General features: G+C 38.0%; 2 protein-coding genes across 3 annotated transcripts; both read left to right on the top strand.

The window, feature by feature from the left end:
• The first annotated feature begins 1,280 nt into the window (after positions 1 to 1,280).
• Positions 1,281 to 6,929, top strand: LOC130729689 (uridine/cytidine kinase UKL1, chloroplastic). The gene is made up of 13 exons (XM_057581510.1): positions 1,281 to 1,554; positions 1,632 to 1,793; positions 1,881 to 1,999; positions 3,036 to 3,132; positions 3,888 to 3,967; positions 4,150 to 4,344; positions 4,927 to 5,010; positions 5,111 to 5,171; positions 5,371 to 5,431; positions 5,679 to 5,772; positions 5,878 to 5,950; positions 6,298 to 6,380; positions 6,476 to 6,929. Exons 1-13 carry the CDS (start codon positions 1,386 to 1,388, stop codon positions 6,620 to 6,622), a joined length of 1,425 nt encoding a protein of 474 aa, XP_057437493.1. The 5' UTR covers positions 1,281 to 1,385; the 3' UTR covers positions 6,623 to 6,929.
• Positions 6,930 to 7,791: 862 nt separating this feature from the next.
• LOC130729688 (DNA replication complex GINS protein PSF2) lies at positions 7,792 to 17,048 on the top strand. 2 transcript variants are annotated; one of them, XM_057581509.1, is made up of 9 exons: positions 7,792 to 8,099; positions 8,264 to 8,350; positions 8,466 to 8,540; positions 8,618 to 8,728; positions 9,237 to 9,331; positions 9,452 to 9,482; positions 9,560 to 9,652; positions 10,539 to 10,694; positions 16,788 to 17,048. In XM_057581509.1, exons 2-9 carry the CDS (start codon positions 8,303 to 8,305, stop codon positions 16,803 to 16,805), a joined length of 627 nt encoding a protein of 208 aa, XP_057437492.1. In that variant the 5' UTR covers positions 7,792 to 8,099; positions 8,264 to 8,302; the 3' UTR covers positions 16,806 to 17,048. The 2 variants fall into 2 exon arrangements, with proteins under 2 accessions (XP_057437492.1, XP_057437490.1); XM_057581507.1 differs by having other exon boundaries at positions 7,793 to 8,099; positions 8,618 to 8,732; positions 9,232 to 9,331.
• The last annotated feature ends 1,219 nt before the right edge of the window (positions 17,049 to 18,267 follow it).

Raw genomic sequence — 18,267 nt, 5'->3', positions numbered from 1 at the left:
ACATCTCCAATAAAAGATTATCTTTCTAACTATTAATTTCCCATTTATATTTACTTATATCTTCTTGATCAAATTGATAAGCGTATACTGATATTTCGTTAGATGTTTTGATGTAAGGATTCTTTGGAGATCTTCACGTCTCTTAGATTAGTCTAGCTAGCTGCTAGCACTGATTATGAACTTCTACTTCAACTTGTGCAGATCCTATTTTATACCCAAATTTGATCCCCAAAAGTGCAAGTATCGGGTAAGTTAGTCCTTAAAATGAGAAAATAGCCCCTCATAAGTGGAAATACCTCTCCCCACACGCTTCAATTGTGTTAAAAGTTTGTCAAATTAGCTCTTCATTGCTCAAACATTAACACACAACCTAATGTAGCATGTTAAGTGGTCATCTGGACATGCCACTAATGTGCCTACATGACAACTTATCTCTCCTCTCCAATCTTTCTCTTTTCAATTTGGTCCCTTTGTACATTTTAAACAAAATGAAAACCCTAGATAATAGCAAAAATCTCCAAAATCTTGATTTCTTCATTCTGTAACATGATTTGGTAGATTTTGGACTCCCAGTTCAAATTTGTAGTGAAAGATGGGCTTTAAGCCCTCCAAATTATCAAAAAAAAATTTGTAGTGAAAGATAGATGATGATGGGTGAGAGTGAGACACACTGAAGTCTGAACCTTAACAACTTACTTCTACCTAGGAAACCAATTTTTCCCACATGTTTTGGATACTATCAATTAATTAATCAAACAACAAAAGCTTTGTTCTGCACGGTCAAATATAGATGGCAGCAGACAAAAATATATATAACTAGGAAATGAGTGGCATTATACGAGGCATATTCCCTTCACTTAAAATAAAAAAATAAAATAAAAAAATGAGAAGAGAAAAACCTAGTGCAGACCCTCCAAATTAGAATTTTTTTTAGTAATGATATATTCACACTCACTTTCTCTTCCATCTCTTTTCCCCTCATTTTTCTTTCTATTTCTCTCTGCATTTCCTGTCACATCACATATCATATCACTTATTTCTCTCATTTCTCTTCACATTTTAAAGAGGTGGAGGTGGAAATGAATGAGGAACTAAACATTAATTTTTTTTCAAACCATAGTCATCCGTCATCACTTAACACAATCCTATTTGATTCAGTTGCGATAAAGTTCAAATGACTCTTTAAAATGCATCTTATAAGAACGAACTCTCGACTTAAATGATTTAAAAAATTATTTTTAATAAACATTAAGAACAATTTTATGAGCTTAAATAATTTTGAATTTTATTTGATTTAATTCCATCTTTGGGTTGATATCCAATCAAAGCACTGATTCATCAACTATTACCACTCTCACCCTCCGCCGCAGACAGAGCGAGAGACAATGCCGGAGGAAACAACGTCGATCGACTACGTCATGGAGGCAGCTTCCGGCCCCCACTTCTCCGGCCTCCGTTTCGACGGCCGTTCACCGTCGTCTCCGTCAACCTCAACCACTCCTCCCGCCGATTCAACCCTCGATTCCCTTCTTCCCAATCCACCCTTCGTCATTGGTATCTCCACTTTCTTCCCCCTTTCTCTTTCTCTCTCTCCGAAATTTGAATGATTGATCGTGTGTGTGATGGTGCAGGTGTTTCCGGTGGTACCGCTTCTGGAAAAACCACCGTCTGCGACATGATCATTCAGCAGCTTCACGACCACCGCGTCGTGCTCGTCAATCAGGACTCGTTTTATCGCGGGTTGAAGCCTGAAGAGCTTGAACGCGTTCACGAGTACAATTTCGATCATCCTGGTAAATTATTCACACCGTTTTTCAAATTTGTCAGGTTTCTGAGTGAGTGTTGAGTTGGTTCGTTTTGTTGTTGTTGTTGTATTGTAGATGCTTTTGACACTGAGCAGCTGTTAGAGTGTATGAGGAAACTCATCAGTGGCCAGATTGTTCAAGTTCCCATTTACGATTTTAAGAAGCATCAACGCTCTTCTGATAGTTTTCGTCAGGTGGGTACTACTGCTTGTTGTAAAGTTTGTTTGTTTTTTACTTTCAAATACAGTGGTTTTAACCAAATTGACATTTGTCTCGGATTTACTAGTTTGTTAAATTGACATTTGTAGTAGAAGGGTGTGTTTCTTTTTATGTACTAAGAAATATTGTTGGATTGGAAGAAAAGGTATAAACAAGGGTAAAACTATATGTGAAGTTCTTAAAACTTAAAATAGGCAACAACCATGTAGAGCTAAAGGTAGTAGTAGTAATGCTGAAACTGGTGCAACCCTTTGCATTGTGTATATACCTTTGCCCTATTACTAATAAGGAGGAGGTCAACAGGTTTTTTTGTTTTATTTAATGAAAGGGAAGCAAAGAAAGGATATATTTAGTGAAAAATAGGAGCAGGGGACTTTCTTCCCAAGACCTTTTACTGAACCCCAACTAGATCCTTGAGAATGTCGCATGTGGAGAAAAAAATTCATTCTTATTACTTTTAAGGCTTTGGAAACTTTTAATGAATAGTTCTGAACGGAGGACAAAGCCAAGCTCCACCGTGCATGATGAAAATCCTTTTCTACATGGAAATGACTGATGGGTAGGGATGAAACCAAGTGGTTCCAAAATAGGCGGCCGCTCTCAAAGAGATTTTTTTTTTCTTAATAGAATAGTATGCTAATGTTGTATTTCCCCCCCTTAAAAATTTTATACTATATCTTTCGATTAGACATTGTTAATTTTGCTTAATGTGTTAAATTTCCGGCCCCTTAGGCCTTACCTATTTTTTTTTGGTTCCGTCCCTCCTGATGAGCAGTTCAGGAGCGTTTGCACAAATGTTTCCTTCTTAGAATTACTCATTACATGTGTACTAGAAGACTAAAATTAATTAGTTCTACAACCTGAGGAGATCTCTGTTGTATTTAATTGACTGTGTCACTATGACATGTATCAGACGGTTGCTCTACCATTTAACTTCTTTCATTTTTCCTACCTGATGTTTTTTTCTGGTTCTTTGCTTAATATTAATTTACACCTGTACTATGTGCACAGGTCAATGCCTCTGATGTCATCATATTAGAAGGAATTCTTGTGTTCCATGATCAAGGTGTCCGCGATCTGATGAACATGAAGATCTTTGTTGATACAGGTTTGATACATATATGTCTTCATCCCATCCTCTAATTATATGTCTTGTTGAGTACTTTTTTGTTGTTTGAAAATGCAGTACAGTGCTATAATTACTAATTATATGGAACAATTTTCTGCCTCTTCATTTCTCCCTTTTCATGTTTTGAGTGGCATTTCTATTTCTATTAGTGCTTGGTAAAGTAAAATACTTGATAACATAAATGAATCATTTGTTAAGCATACGAAAAAGTAAACTCCTAGAAAAGACTAATTTCCAGTATAATTTGCTGTTGGACTAGCCATGGGAAGCTAAAGATTGTCTTAGTTTAAAAAGTTCATTGCAATGCTAACTTTTTTAGTTTAGTTACTTCTGCAAAGCTTGATGTTTTTTAAATGCTATGATGGCTATAGTTTCCTAGAATATCTGTAGAAGTAAAAGAGTAGATGAAGTGATCTTTGTTGAAGAAATTGTGAGATTTATTTTTGAATGTATAATGGTTTAAATCTTCTAACTAATATTTACAGGTTTCACTTTGATATGTTGTTTAGATCTATATTCCCTGTCTCGTGAAAACATGAATAACTTTGTGAAATGCAACATATCTGGTATATGCCCTGTCATCTAATTAAAGGGTTTAGTAAACCCATTTATCCTCATGTTCCCTACACCCATTATCTGGTAAATTGCTATGATTTTATTTAATATAGTAATGCAAGCTCCCCCACCCCTTCTCGTCCTGTCTAATAGTATATTTGGTTATTAATTGCATACAGATGCTGATGTGCGGCTTGCTCGTAGAATTAGACGTGACACTGTGGAGAGGGGCAGGGATATAAACTCTGTTCTTGAACAGGTGTGTCCAACAACTGAGTTAGTAACCAGCAGTTTGGCTAATAATTATAACTCTTCTATATTAATTTATATATTTTTGAGAAAGTTTGACATATAATATAGAGGAAATATTGTATTTATCATGAAATATGATCGTTTACAATGCATATTTGTTCCTGATTGCCTGTATTATTGGCTTTGTAGTATGCAAAGTTTGTTAAGCCTGCATTCGATGATTTTGTTCTGCCATCAAAGAAGTATGCTGATGTGATCATTCCTCGTGGAGGTGATAATCATGTTGCCATTGATTTGATTGTGCAACATATCCGCACAAAGCTTGGTCAGCATGATCTATGCAAAATATATCCAAACGTGTATGTTATTCAGTCTACATTTCAGGTATCTGTGTTATCATAGCTTGTCAATTTTGTTATTTTCCTTTCTGCTCACCCAAAGAAACTGGATTGCCTTTATGAATAATTTTATAAACCCTTCACAATATTTTATTTTCCTTGGATTTAAAAGAAAAAGAGTGTGCTCAAGTTTTGACTTTTCAAGTCGTAGGTAGCATTGCTAAATGCATGCTGAAACCTTACCATGTCTTTGATGGGCTGTTCACTTGGAATTGTTGTTTCAATGTTATAAAAGTACTTTATGAGCGAAGATTTATTTATTATAAATGGAAATTGGTTGATTTTTTATATTTCATTGGAATATAATCAAGGTGTTGAAGAAACTAGAAATTGAGGGTAATTATGTTTCAAGGCCACGGCTTGTCATTATTTACAGTAATTATTAAGTGAGATGAATGCATAGGCTACAATATAGAGGGTGTAATATCCTTTATAGAAGAAAGGAACTTAGATTGTTGTCACATTGGTAATTTATGCAGCTCTATTTTCTGCTCATATGGTACAAGCTGGTTTGATGATTTATTTAATCTATACTCGGTCCTTTATTAGTTATGCTTAAACATTTCAGATAAGGGGGATGCATACATTGATTCGTGACAAAGACATATCAAAGCATGACTTTGTATTTTATTCAGATCGACTTATACGCCTGGTACTGCATGCTTTTATAGCTCTGTTGGTCTTTTTTACTTCATGGGGTTTTAGTACTTAATACATGAGCTATAACTACTTTTGCTGATCTTGATATTCAGGTTGTTGAGCACGGTCTAGGTCATCTGCCTTTCACTGAAATGCAAGTGGTTACTCCAACAGGTAATTGTTTGTTTGTCCTTGATCTCGGTCTTTGCAGTTTCTAACTTATATATTCATTATCTTTCTCTTGTTTGGGGAACAATATTTGGGCTTTGTGAACTGCAAATTATTTAGTAAAGAAGCAATTGTAGACTTGTAGTACACAAATCGAGGTTTGTGTTGACAATGCTAATTAACTGAAATGAGGTTTATGTTACAGGGTCTGTCTATACTGGTGTTGATTTCTGCAAGAAATTGTGTGGTGTTTCAATTGTTCGAAGGTGAGCTTTGAACCAGGTATTAATTTTGGCAGTTCCAGTCTAAATCATAGGTTGCTAGTGGAAATGCAATGATGGAACTAACAACACCAGTTCCCTTGGTAGATTAATAATCTCAGATTCTCACTTTGGGTGTGTTTACCATCCTGCAAATTTTTAGTCCCTATACTAAAATTGTAGTTATTAACTTCCACACGCTCTCGAGGCTATTTTCTGTTTGCTGAATATTTTTCATTTTCTTACATTATAGTGGTGAAAGCATGGAAAATGCCCTTCGTGCATGTTGTAAAGGCATTAAAATTGGAAAAATTCTGATTCACCGGGATGGAGACAACGGAAAACAGGTAAATAAATTAGTTTGAGTGCATGAAGTTGACTTAGAGAAGCCTTATCTATAGGTTCATGACGTAGTTAGTCTTTAATGGTAAACTCTTCGCTTCTCTGAGCAGCTTATATATGAGAAGCTTCCTAAGGATATTTCAGAACGGCATGTCTTGCTTCTTGACCCTGTCCTTGCTACAGGTGATGATTTCAAATGCCCTCCCACTATTTATTTTTCCACTTTGTCTACTTTACTGTGTCATATTTCAATAGGCTTTATTTCCTATTTCCATCAATAAATGCCCATACTTTTGTTTGCTTTCTTTAATTCATGGGAAAGAAACCCTGTTAGGAATTTGAAATAACACACATAAAAGTATTAACTCGATACTGCTGCATAAGGAACAGGTAAAAGGTGGAAGTAGTGCCACCCTAAGTTGAACCAGCTTATGAGTCTACCTTCCAGAATCATTCTCAGCTGATGGTTACTTAATCCACTTTGTGTTCACTACTGATAACAAAATTAATATCAATGACTTCCACTGTAGGTAACTCTGCCAACCAGGCAATTGAATTGCTCATTCAGAAAGGAGTACCAGAGTCCCATATTATATTTCTGAATCTCATTTCTGTGAGTTAATTTTGATGCCTTCTTTACAGATATAATCATAGTAATTTGATTATCATTTCACTGTTTTCCTAAACGGATCTTGTTTTTGAATTCAGGCTCCTGAGGGAATCCATTGTGTGTGTAAAAGGTTCCCATCATTGAAAATTGTCACATCTGAGATTGATGTTGCATTGAATGAAGAGTACCGTGTTATCCCGGGATTGGGCGAGTTTGGCGACCGCTACTTTGGCACTGATGATTGACCATGCAGCATGTCCTAAGGTGGAGACACCTTTTGATATATCAGTTGCTTGATTAAGAACTTGAAATGCAGCTCACTGCATTATAATCATACATTAGATTCAGCATTAGCCAGTTTGGCTGTGATTTGAGGCAAGCATATTAGAATAATATGAATGCAACTCGCTCTTAGTTTGATTTGCAGCTTATTTGCAGCTTAGAATAATATCAATCCTCTCATCTTGATGTTCATACAAAAAAATTGGAGTAAAACATTCCACTTAGTTCAGTGAAGGTTACGTGGAAAATATTGCTTAGTTAACAATACAATTTGTCTAGCCAGTTCAATCATAGCTCAATATATGCGATAATGCGAACTCGAACTCGTTATTAAATTTCATATATTTTTATCTGGAGTTAATAAATTGTTTAGCCAGTTCAAATAAACATAGTATTTTTTTTATTTATTACGTGTGTTTGGCCAACCAATCAGCTGCATTATTTCTATCTCTAGCTGCATTATTTCTATCTCTAGAAATATGGCTAAGAGCGACATTCCAATCACAATTCAAGATAGCTCGTATGCTCTAAATAGCATTTCTAGCCCAAAATGCGTGAACATCCTCCTGGCTCCGGAGGATTTGAATCACATTGTTGCAGCCTGAAATGCAAGAAGTTCAGCCAAGAATGTGTTCCCATGCTCAAAATTCATAGGCATCCCAAAAATCCAATGTCATGATGCATCAAGAAGCATTGCACTAAAACTCATCATTCTCGTATGCGGATCTCAACTACCATCCACGCAAAACGCGGCCCAACATTGCTCGCCGCAACAGAATCAGTGATCGCAACACTAGGTCTAGGTTGTAGCCCACCAAAGAATAACCACCTGAATAATATTATGCTTTTATGAGCTTTCATTAAAAAAACATATGTTTATGAAAGTTAACAATATTAATTGCATTTCTTAATATTTTTGTTATTTTTTCTTTCTAAAAATTAAAATAACATGGATGGAGTATAATTAAAGAGTCATTTCATTTACATATGGGTTTCAAAAAATTTATAAACCTTAAAATAAAACTAGTAGACCATACTCTGAAAATTTATGAATCAATTAATTGGATTAATTCATATTATAAAAAATTAAAAAAAGAAAAGAATGTGGAGTTAATTGAACCAAATTTTCTGAACCCAGCAGCACTGTTTCACTCACTGTGGGGAAATTCTGAAATGGCCGCTTCTCATCTCCTTCCCGCCTAAATTTCCCTCTATTTTCTAGAAAGAAACCCTTTACGCTTGTGGTTCGGATTCTCTCCACAAAACGACGTCGTTCGCGCACTGTACATCACACTCCGCGTTTCGTTCCTGACCTCGATCGTCGCGCCACCCTCACCGCGCCGCGCTCGAAGTCCGGCCACTGTCGCAAGGCCTCCGTTGCTAGCTACTACTCATCGTTCTGTATCTCTGCCGGATCCCGCCGCCGCCGCCAATTTTCCGGTGAGTCTAAACTTAAGCAATTTCCAATTCGAATTCTGCTATCTCACTTGCAGTTTAGTATCTAAGAGGGGAAATTCACTGTGTTTAAATCTTACAAGTGGAATCGAAGTATTTTTTGTTCTTCTATCAATTCAATTACGTAATTGTCTTCAGTATCAATTTAGGGCATTGTCTTTGATTTCTCAAAAGTTGGAAGAGAAGGTATGGCTGGGCAATCGGACAATGAGCTCTCATTGTTTTCAGCAGAGGAGGTATGGTATTGGCAATTCACAATTAGGATCATGAGAAATTGGAATTTTCATTTACTCTTCATATCTGGCATTGTTGAAAAATTATTAATATGTTAGGGTTTTGTTTGTCACTCAGCTTGAGTTCATTGCTGAGGACGAGACGGTCGAAATCGTACCCAAATTCAAAATGGACCCTCTTTGTTTCATCTCGGTAAGCAGTAACTCAAAATTACTAGTTCTTTTTTGAGATACATGTACACTATTTTTTTATAATGATGACATTGGCAGGGAGATTTTGGCCCATTTTCGCCAAATGTTCCTACTCAAGTACCAATTTGGCTTGCCATTGCTCTCAAGAAGAGAAGCAAGTGTGTTATTCGCCCTCCCCAATGGATGACTGTAGGTGAGCTTCCTTCATTTCGTACTTTTAACCGCTATGTTCGAAGATGGTTATGTTATAGTTGTTGACTAGGCCATATATTAGAAGTGCTCAATTATGATATGAGAATAAGTAGAGAGATTGAGGGGAAATTTGAAGAACATGTCCATAACTTTTATTTTTCTTTCAGCAACTATGTTTTTTAGTTTTTTTAATCATTTTACTCGGTGCCCATAAATTACTAGCTTGTAGTTAACTCTATTTTGGAATTAGGTATTCAACAATTTGTTTCTACATTACTTGTTTTTGGGTTATGATGAATAATTACCTGGTTGATAACATGAATACATTTTTATTTTGAAATTTTCTTGTTCTTTGAGTGATTCATTCCACATTGACACTTCTGCTTGTAGATTGGATCTTTTGCTTGTTTAAAATCTGTCAGGATTATGGTTTTATGCTAAGGTAAAAGTAACAGCAAATAACGACCTAATATTACTCCAACACATTTGTTTGTGACTAGAGAAGTTGACTCAAATTTTGGAGGCAGAGCGAGACTCTCAAGAGATGTCAGAACAATTGCCATTTCATTATATAGAAATCTCAAGACTTCTTTTTAACCAGTAAGTTTAGAGCCAATAATATCCAATTCTTCTATATATACTGTTATTTTACTATATTGAAGTAATTTCGATCTTCCTATGTAACCAAAAAATATTAACTAATTTCACTTTGCATTTTAGCGCACGTGACAACATTGCTGATGATTATATGGTGAGTTTAAAGAAGTTTCACTTTCCAGAAATATGCACTAGGCTTTTCTTCTGACACTCTGACTCATTTCTCCTAAGGTGAGGTCTCTCATTGAGGACATCAGAAATGTTAGGTTTCATAAAATTGAAACTGACTTGGAGGCATTTAATGGTCGTACAATTGCTGTTAAGGTAATTTCTCTAATTTATCAGGGTATTTATTTGTAGTCTGGAATGCTGCTTTGATGGTGTGAGCCTCTAATATAAGGATTTAATTTAATATTAATCTATTGACATAATTTTACACAACTGTGTGATAGATATATAGAGTTCTTATTCAATAAGTTCAATTGAATTTAAAGAGATCTCCAAGAGCTATTACTGTGATGCTTGAAAGAAAACCAGAGCATATGGATTAATATATGATAAAGTAACAGATACAAACCCTTGGCTCCCACTACTAGCAGAATTCTTCTCAATATTTTCTCTCCCACTCTAGTCTGCATATGGACGTTCTCTATAGTCTATCCCCCACATTACTTTCTCTCTCCATAACTTACTCTTCCACCTGCTAAAACCAATTTTGTTATTAGGAAGCACAAGGATCCAAATTCTCTGCATCCATCCAGGACAGATTTTGCATTTTCAATCTTTAATTTTGTATTTTTGTTTTATGCTCCATATCTATTTCGTATTAGGACATTCCAAACCGAATTTGAGCTACCAAACAAGAGGATTTTTCCCTCATAAAAGGCCACTTTTGATAGAGTTGATGTCAACTTTTGCATTTTACTTAGAGAAGGTTAAAATTATCTACAAGATCATAGAATTTAAGATTCGAATTGGGTGGAGAGAAATTGGGATGTTGGTTTTCTTACACTTGAATTTTCATAATTGCATTTTGAATTGGATGCATTTGCTTGCCTGCTCTTGATTGTTAAGCTGTTTTGCTGTTTTCAGAGTTTTTTGGTGTGGTAGGGAGAGAAAATCTGGCTGGAAAACACAAGCCATAGGTCTCATTACGTGTCTGTTTATTTCGCTACTGACATTGAACACCATAATTCTTGATATATTGCAGATAAAAAATTTATCTGCCATGGAAGTAAATATCGTTCGGCCATTTATTGGAAGAGCTTTACAGGCATTTTATAAGCATGATAGCCCAGATTTGATCCCAGACCCAGAGAGAGTTTCTGACAGACGGCCACAAGCTGCCAACAACAATGCCCCAAGAGTATGTTTGTTTGATATACTAAGAAATGTTTACTATACTCAAAAAAGAAAAAGAATCTAGAAATTACTTAAATTTTTTGTTTATGTTTGTGATAACAGGGCAACTTTTGGAAAGCCATATATACACTACTTGGGCCCCGTTTGGAAAAACAGCTTAACGCTTATGGTCGCTTAAAAGACCATAAACGCTTATTCATAAGCTATTTTTAAAAATTTATTGAAATAAATTTTAAATAAGCTATATATAAACATAAGCGCTTTTTCATAAGCTATCATGAGTAGCTTATGAAAGTAAGCTCAAAACAGCTTATGGCAGGCCATAAGCTGTTTGCATAAGCTCTCTCAAACACTTACAAAAGCGTTTATGCTAGCTCAAATAAGCTCTTCCAAATAAAAATCATGTAGTTTCAATTTATGCCACATCAGCTTGAAAAATCAGTTTGAATTGGATGCATTTGCTTTCATGCACTATCATGGACTCAAGGTAAATTGTAAGCTGATTTGGCATAAATTGGATATCAATATAAAGGAGATTTACCTTGAGTCCATGATAGTGCATGAAAATTAAACTAATTTATAAACAATGATAGAAAAAATGTTTTGCTCTGTCATATATTGTTAGATACCAGAAAATGAAGTAACAGTATATAGGAATTTAGAACAAATAGAGCTTTATATTATCAATGGAAATGGAGAATGATTTACAGAAAAAGAGAATGGAATCCTCTTCAACTGCCCAGAGCTAGGCTCCTTAACAGAAATGCACAATGCAATCTGCTCCTCTCACTAACTTGATTCTAACAGAATGATTCCTCTCAATCCTTTCCTCACTCCTTATAGCTAACCTGATGTCAATAGCTCTCTCTCTCTCATGACACGTCACCTTCTCCCTAACTAACTATTAGTCACCATTCTCTTCCCCCTTCTAGAATACACCTGCCATATCTTGGGACCCTTTGGGTTCTGATGGGCTAAAGGTTCAATATGGCTTTCTTGCATACCATTGGGCCTAACAATACCCCGTCCATTTGCCTGAGCCTTGTCCTCAAGGCTAAAAGATGGAAACTGACTCTTAATGGTAATCAGGTCTTCCCATGTAGCTTCATCCAAGCCTTGTCCCTTCCACTGAACTAAAAGCTGTTGTATCTGTTCCCCTTGTACTGTCACTGTATGCTTGGCCAAAATGGCTTCAGGTTCAATCATAACCCCCTTTTCGCCTTCTAAGTCTGGCAAATCTTCCGCCTTGTGGTAGTTGCCTACTGCCTTCTTTAGTAAGGACACATGAAAAACTGGGTGTACTCGAGAACCAGTAGGCAATTGCAACTGATATGCTACAGCTCCAACTCTTGCGACCACCGGGTAAGGACCATAGTATCGTGCAGCAAGTTTGGCATTAATTCTTGCTACCACAGAGTTCTGACGGTGGGCCCTGAGCTTAACAAAGACCCATTCACCTATTTCAAAGCTGCGGTCACATCTCTTTTTGTCCGCAAAGTGCTTCATTCGGTCTTGAGCCCTCAAAAGGTGTTGCCTGAGTTGTCTTATTGCTTCATCACGCTCCACAAGCTCCCTTTGCACTGCTTCAACCTTGACTTCTCCTTGTACCCAGCGAGTAATAACTGGTGGTGGTCTCCCATACACTATTTCGAATGGTGTTTGCCCTGTGGATACATGATAACTCGTATTATACCAATACTCAGCCCAAGGAACCCAATGTGCCCAAGATTTTGGCTGATCAGCAATGAAGCACCTCAAATAGGTTTCAAGACACCTATTTACTACCTCAGTTTGTCCATCAGACTCTGGATGGTAGGCAGTGCTCATCTTCAACTTGGTTCCTTGCATTTTAAAGAGCTCCTTCCAAAAGTTACTCATGAACAAAGGATCCCTGTCACTCACAATGGATAAGGGCACACCATGAAGCCTCACCACCTCTCTCACAAATATGTCAGCTATCACCTTTGCTGTATAGGGGTGCTTGAGAGGTACAAAATGAGAGAACTTGGACAACCTGTCGACTACCACCAACACAGCTTCATAACCTTTGGATTTGGGTAATCCTGTTATGAAATCCATGGAAATATCTTCCCAAATTTGATTAGGAATTGGCAAGGGTTGCAAAAGTCCAGCTGGGGAGCTAGCCATGTATTTTTGCCTTTGGCAAATATCACATTTCTTGACAAAGTCCTGAACTGAACCCTTCATGCCTACCCAATACACATTGGCTGCAATTCTTCTGTAAGTTCTATAAAATCCTGAATGGCCTCCTTGGGGTGTTTCATGGAATTCAGCCAATAACTCAGGGATCAAAGAAGACCCTCGAGGAATGACCAATCTCCCACCATACAATAAAATTCCTTGCTCCAAGGTGTACCCTGACTTCACTTCTTTTCCCACCTGAATATCCTTGATAATTTGCTGTATCTCAGGATCTTGTGCAATTTCTGATAACAAATCTTGTTTACTGTCCCATCTCACACTGGTGACAATTTGTTTGAATTCCCCTGACTCATTGATTCGAGAAAGGGCATCAGCTCCCCTATTCAACTTCCCAGGCTTATAACAAATGTCAAAATCAAATCCCAAAAGCTTTGCTGCCCAGTTTTGTTGTTCTAATGTAATTATTTTTTGTTGCAACAAATCTTTGAGACTTTTCTGATCAGTGGTTACCTTGAATCTCCTTCCCAACAAATAAGGTCTCCAGTGTTGTATTGCTAGAACCACTGCCATCAATTCTTTTTCATAAGCTGACTTTGTGAGATTCCTAACTCCCAGTGCCTTGCTGAAGTAAGCTATAGGCCTTTTATCTTGCATCAAAATTGCTCCCAACCCTCCTCCAGATGCATCACATTCAATTACAAATTCTTTAGCAAAATTTGGTAAAGCCAAGACTGGTGAAGTAGTCAATTTCTCCTTAAGAGCATCAAAGGCAACTTGAGCTTGTTCATTCCACTTGAAAGCTTCTTTTTTTGTGAGGTCAGTGAGAGGTCTGGCTATCTTGCCATAATCTCTAATAAATTTTCTGTAATACCCGGTGAGGCCCAAAAACCCCCTAACCCCTTTTACATTCTTTGGGACAGGCCAAGCCATAACACTGCTTACCTTGTTGGGATCTACTGCTACTCCATCTCCAGAAATCAAGTGTCCCAAGTATTCTACAGATTGCTTCCCAAACAGACATTTCTTCTTATTAGCCACCAAACCTTGAGTTCTCAAAGTGGAAAGGACAGTTCTGAGATGCTCTTGATGGGTTTGCCAATCCCTACTATATACCAAGATGTCATCAAAAAACACTAGAACAAATTTTCGCATAAATGGACGAAATACCTCATTCATTAAACTTTGGAATGTTGATGGTGCATTCATGAGTCCAAAAGGCATCACTAAAAATTCATAGTGACCCTCATGAGTCCTGAAGGCTGTTTTATGGATATCTTCCTCTCTCACCCTTACTTGGTGGTAGCCTGACTTCAAGTCCAGCTTTGAGAAATATTTTCCTCCATGCAACTCATCCAACAATTCCTCTATCACTGGAATTGGGAATTTGTCTGGGACAGTAGCCTTGTTGAGGGCTCTATAATCAACACACATCCTCCAAGAATCATCCTTCTTCTTTACCAAGATCACAGGACTTGAAAATGAACTCGTACTGTGTCTAATTATCCCTGTTTCCAGCATCTCTTGGACTTGCTTTTCTATTTCATTCTTGTGATGGTGGGGATACCTATAGGGTCTGACATTAACTGCTCCTTCTCCTTCCCTCAGAGTAATTACATGCTCCTTGTCTCTCCTTGGCGGAAGTCCCATTGGTTTCTGGAAAATGTCTCCATATTCTTCCAGCAACCCTTCAAGTTCCTGCAGCTTCTCAGCCTCAAGTGCAGAATACATTCCTTGGTTCTGACTTTCCTTCCCCCACTTCCTCAAATGAGGGTGGGATTTGCCAATGACACTTTGTAGAGTTTCCATGGACTCTAACCCCTCATCCAAACCCCTTAAAGTGACCCACTCATGGTTATGCCAGAAACTCATCGTTTTCCTTGCCCAGTTCACAATCATGTCTCCTAGAGTTCTCAACCATTCAATTCCTAATACAAGATCCACAACTCCCATCTCAAACAATTGTACATCAGTCACAAAGGGAATGTCCTCTACTTTTACCTGCAGCTTGGTGCATTTACCACGGGTTCTTGAGCAAAAACCATCCCCCAATGTAATGCGCATGGGAGGTGTGTCCACCACTTGCCAACTTAGCTTGTGCACCAGCGTCCGGGAAATGAAATTATGAGTCGCTCCACTATCCACCAAGATCAAAATGAGAACCCCTTGAATTGTTCCTCGCAATTTGATGGTTTGCAGTTTGTGTCCTTCTTCCTGGCCCATCTGACACAGACTTATCATGCTCATCTCTCCCTCATTCTCATCCTCTTCATCTTCTACCTCAATAGCTATCAATTTTCCCTCAGCATCTTTGTCGTCATCTTCCTCCATCAGCAGAACTCTTAATTGTCTATCAGGGCATTGATGCATTGGGTGGTAGGCCCCTCCACACTTGAAACAAAGCCCCTTCTGCCTCCGATCCATCAGCTCATTGTAGGATAAATGAGTAAAGCCTCTGTCACGTGGATTTCCTCTTTTTCTATCCATCTGGGCCGGTTTATCCACTCTGGGCCCATTATTGGTTCCTTTGTTGTTGTTGCTTGGGCCTGTGGTCCCTTCCTTCCCCTGCTTAACAAAAACCCAGTCGGATCCTTTACTGGACCCCTGATTGTTGGTTCGGGTCGACCCATACCCGGATCTGGGTTGTCTAACATAACCCGATCCAGAATCACCCATCGTCTCCCTCTCCACAGCTCGAGCTATCTGCAGAACCTTCAAGCGATTTGGATCTCCAATCGTTACTAAACTCCTCACTCGTCCTCTGATTTCTCTCTTCAAACCATGTAGAAAGTACCCAAGGAATTGCTTGTCAGGCAATCTGGGTATTTGGGCCGTGAGATACTCGAAAGAGGATATGTATTCCTCCACCGATCCTCGCTGCCGGAGCTCCGTGAGCTGTTCGTAAATGTCGCCGTCGCCATATTCGCCGTAGCGTTCAAGGAGTGCCTCCTTCAACCGATCCCAGGTGAGGCCTTCTTCTTCGTTGCTCAGTGAGTTGAAGAAATGGATGGTGGGACCATCCATACTAAGCTGTGCAAGACTGGTCTTCACTTCCGGGGCGGTGTTTTGTACCCGGAAATAGACCTCTGCACGCGAGATCCATCCCGCCGGATCGTCGCCGTCGAACATCGGAAGTTCCACCTTTTTCATCGAGTGCCGGAACTCCGCCAGAGCATCTCCCTGCAAACGCGTTGATCCATCCTTTGGTATCTCCGATCCGATCCGTCGCCAGCTCTTGCTCCTGAACTGCTTCCATCGTCGGCGATGGTTGTTTTCCCCAGGTTGCGTTCCAACAACGCAAGGAGCGCCGCTTGTCCTTGCTCCATGGCCATCAGAGTCGATTTCATCCCGGTAAGTTCTTCCTCCAAGGTTGCGATCTTTGCTTCCATGACCTTGACTGTTCCTGGCTGATTCTTTTTCGGTGGCATCCACTGGTTCTCTCTCGATTTGGTATCCGGTAGGTCGGACCAAATTGTTAGATACCAGAAAATGAAGTAACAGTATATAGGAATTTAGAACAAATAGAGCTTTATATTATCAATGGAAATGGAGAATGATTTACAGAAAAAGAGAATGGAATCCTCTTCAACTGCCCAGAGCTAGGCTCCTTAACAGAAATGCACAATGCAATCTGCTCCTCTCACTAACTTGATTCTAACAGAATGATTCCTCTCAATCCTTTCCTCACTCCTTATAGCTAACCTGATGTCAATAGCTCTCTCTCTCTCATGACACGTCACCTTCTCCCTAACTAACTATTAGTCACCATTCTCTTCCCCCTTCTAGAATACACCTGCCATATCTTGGGACCCTTTGGGTTCTGATGGGCTAAAGGTTCAATATGGCTTTCTTGCATACCATTGGGCCTAACATATATATGCATTATATATTTTTTCAAATGAAATGGTTTTCATGCAACTGATATTTTCTTTTGCAGAGGCAACTAAGGAGATAATCATATGCAACATTTCTTGTTACATCTCTTCTAGAATCGTAATATCTGCCTGGCTTCAGTGATACATCGTTTCTGAGAAGTACTTCATAGTTATATTTGCTACTGATTTATTGTAAAAAAGGAAGCTCAAGACTTTAGTTGAATATTCAGAAAGCAATGTTTCCTGATAATTTTGTAAGATTTTTGCATTTTCATTTTTAAATAACGCACTTACTAGGGATTTACATAGTTATGCCCTTTTAACTTGTCTTCAGTTAATTACTTAATTCTATTGGTTATGATAAAGTATTTGATGTCAACCTTGTGTTTGCTACTAGTAATAATTCATATTTTGGTGTGGCACTGTAAGGATTTACCTGGCATGCGGTTAAATTAGGTGCTGCACAACAATGACAAAACAAGTAGGATCAGTTATATCTAATGGTAGTGTGATAAGAAGTCCTTAGATTGGAATGTATCTTGGGAGGAATTCTAATTGTTGTCAATAGAGAATGAGCTGTCTATTTAGTGCATGTTTTGAATCTCATTCGAAAACCACATTGAAGAAAAAAAAATGGTGGACAAGGCAAAGCTAAGGGAAGTTGTCTTTAGTTTTCGAACTTCCAAACATGTATTTAATGTTTCAAATCCTATAAATGCAAAATGGCTTTATTGCACTTTTGGTTCCCCACTTTAGTCAAATGTGTGATTTTGGTCCTTAACAAAAATATATTAACACTTATCACCCCTCACGTTTACTTTTGTTTGCAGTTTTGGTTTTCCGTAAAAATTTAACGGTTTCTAGAAAAAGAAAAAAAAAAAAAAGCAAACCCAGAAACATGATATATGTTCATCTTCTTCACTCAAGGCGAAGCGTTTTGATGGGTTGGTGAATACCTCTTATGGGAATGGATGCTTATACGAATTTGATAAAGGAAGAGTGTGATCGTAGCACACGTTTATTCCCAGGTTGAGGTCGAGTATATCTATGCACGTCAAAGTCGAGGCTGATGATTGAAACCCAGAGTGGTCTCCACCTCTTGGACACAAGACTTGTGGCAAACAAAGTAGGAGAATTAGAAACATTCCAAAAGCGGTAAGCAAAACCATGACTTAATCCCAATATAACAGGAAGGCATGAAGCTGAATCATGACTTATCTGAACAGTGAAAATCAGAACAATATTTATCAACGGCAAAGCAACAATATGTAACTCCACAACCAGTTCTGAACACAATCCTTGCATGACCCGACTAGCTATGACCTTATAGATCTCAATTAAAGCATATCAGAAGAAGTTTATGATTAATGTTCAATATAGAAAGCACTCATCCATTTCCATGCTAAGAGTTTTATGGGTGAAGCAGATGTTATTTCTGAGATAGCAAACTAATCAGATTAGTAGGCATTAATATGCTAGTATTTGAAACAAGAGGCACTTGCAATTTATTCAAAATTCCAGACAACAAACTGGCCATAGATG

This window comes from Lotus japonicus, chromosome 1 (assembly GCF_012489685.1).
Source record: "Lotus japonicus ecotype B-129 chromosome 1, LjGifu_v1.2".
In the NCBI taxonomy this organism is placed as follows: domain Eukaryota; kingdom Viridiplantae; phylum Streptophyta; class Magnoliopsida; order Fabales; family Fabaceae; genus Lotus; species Lotus japonicus.
The sequence above is the reverse complement of the archived record's forward strand: the minus strand, read 5'-3'. Positions and strand labels throughout refer to the sequence as shown.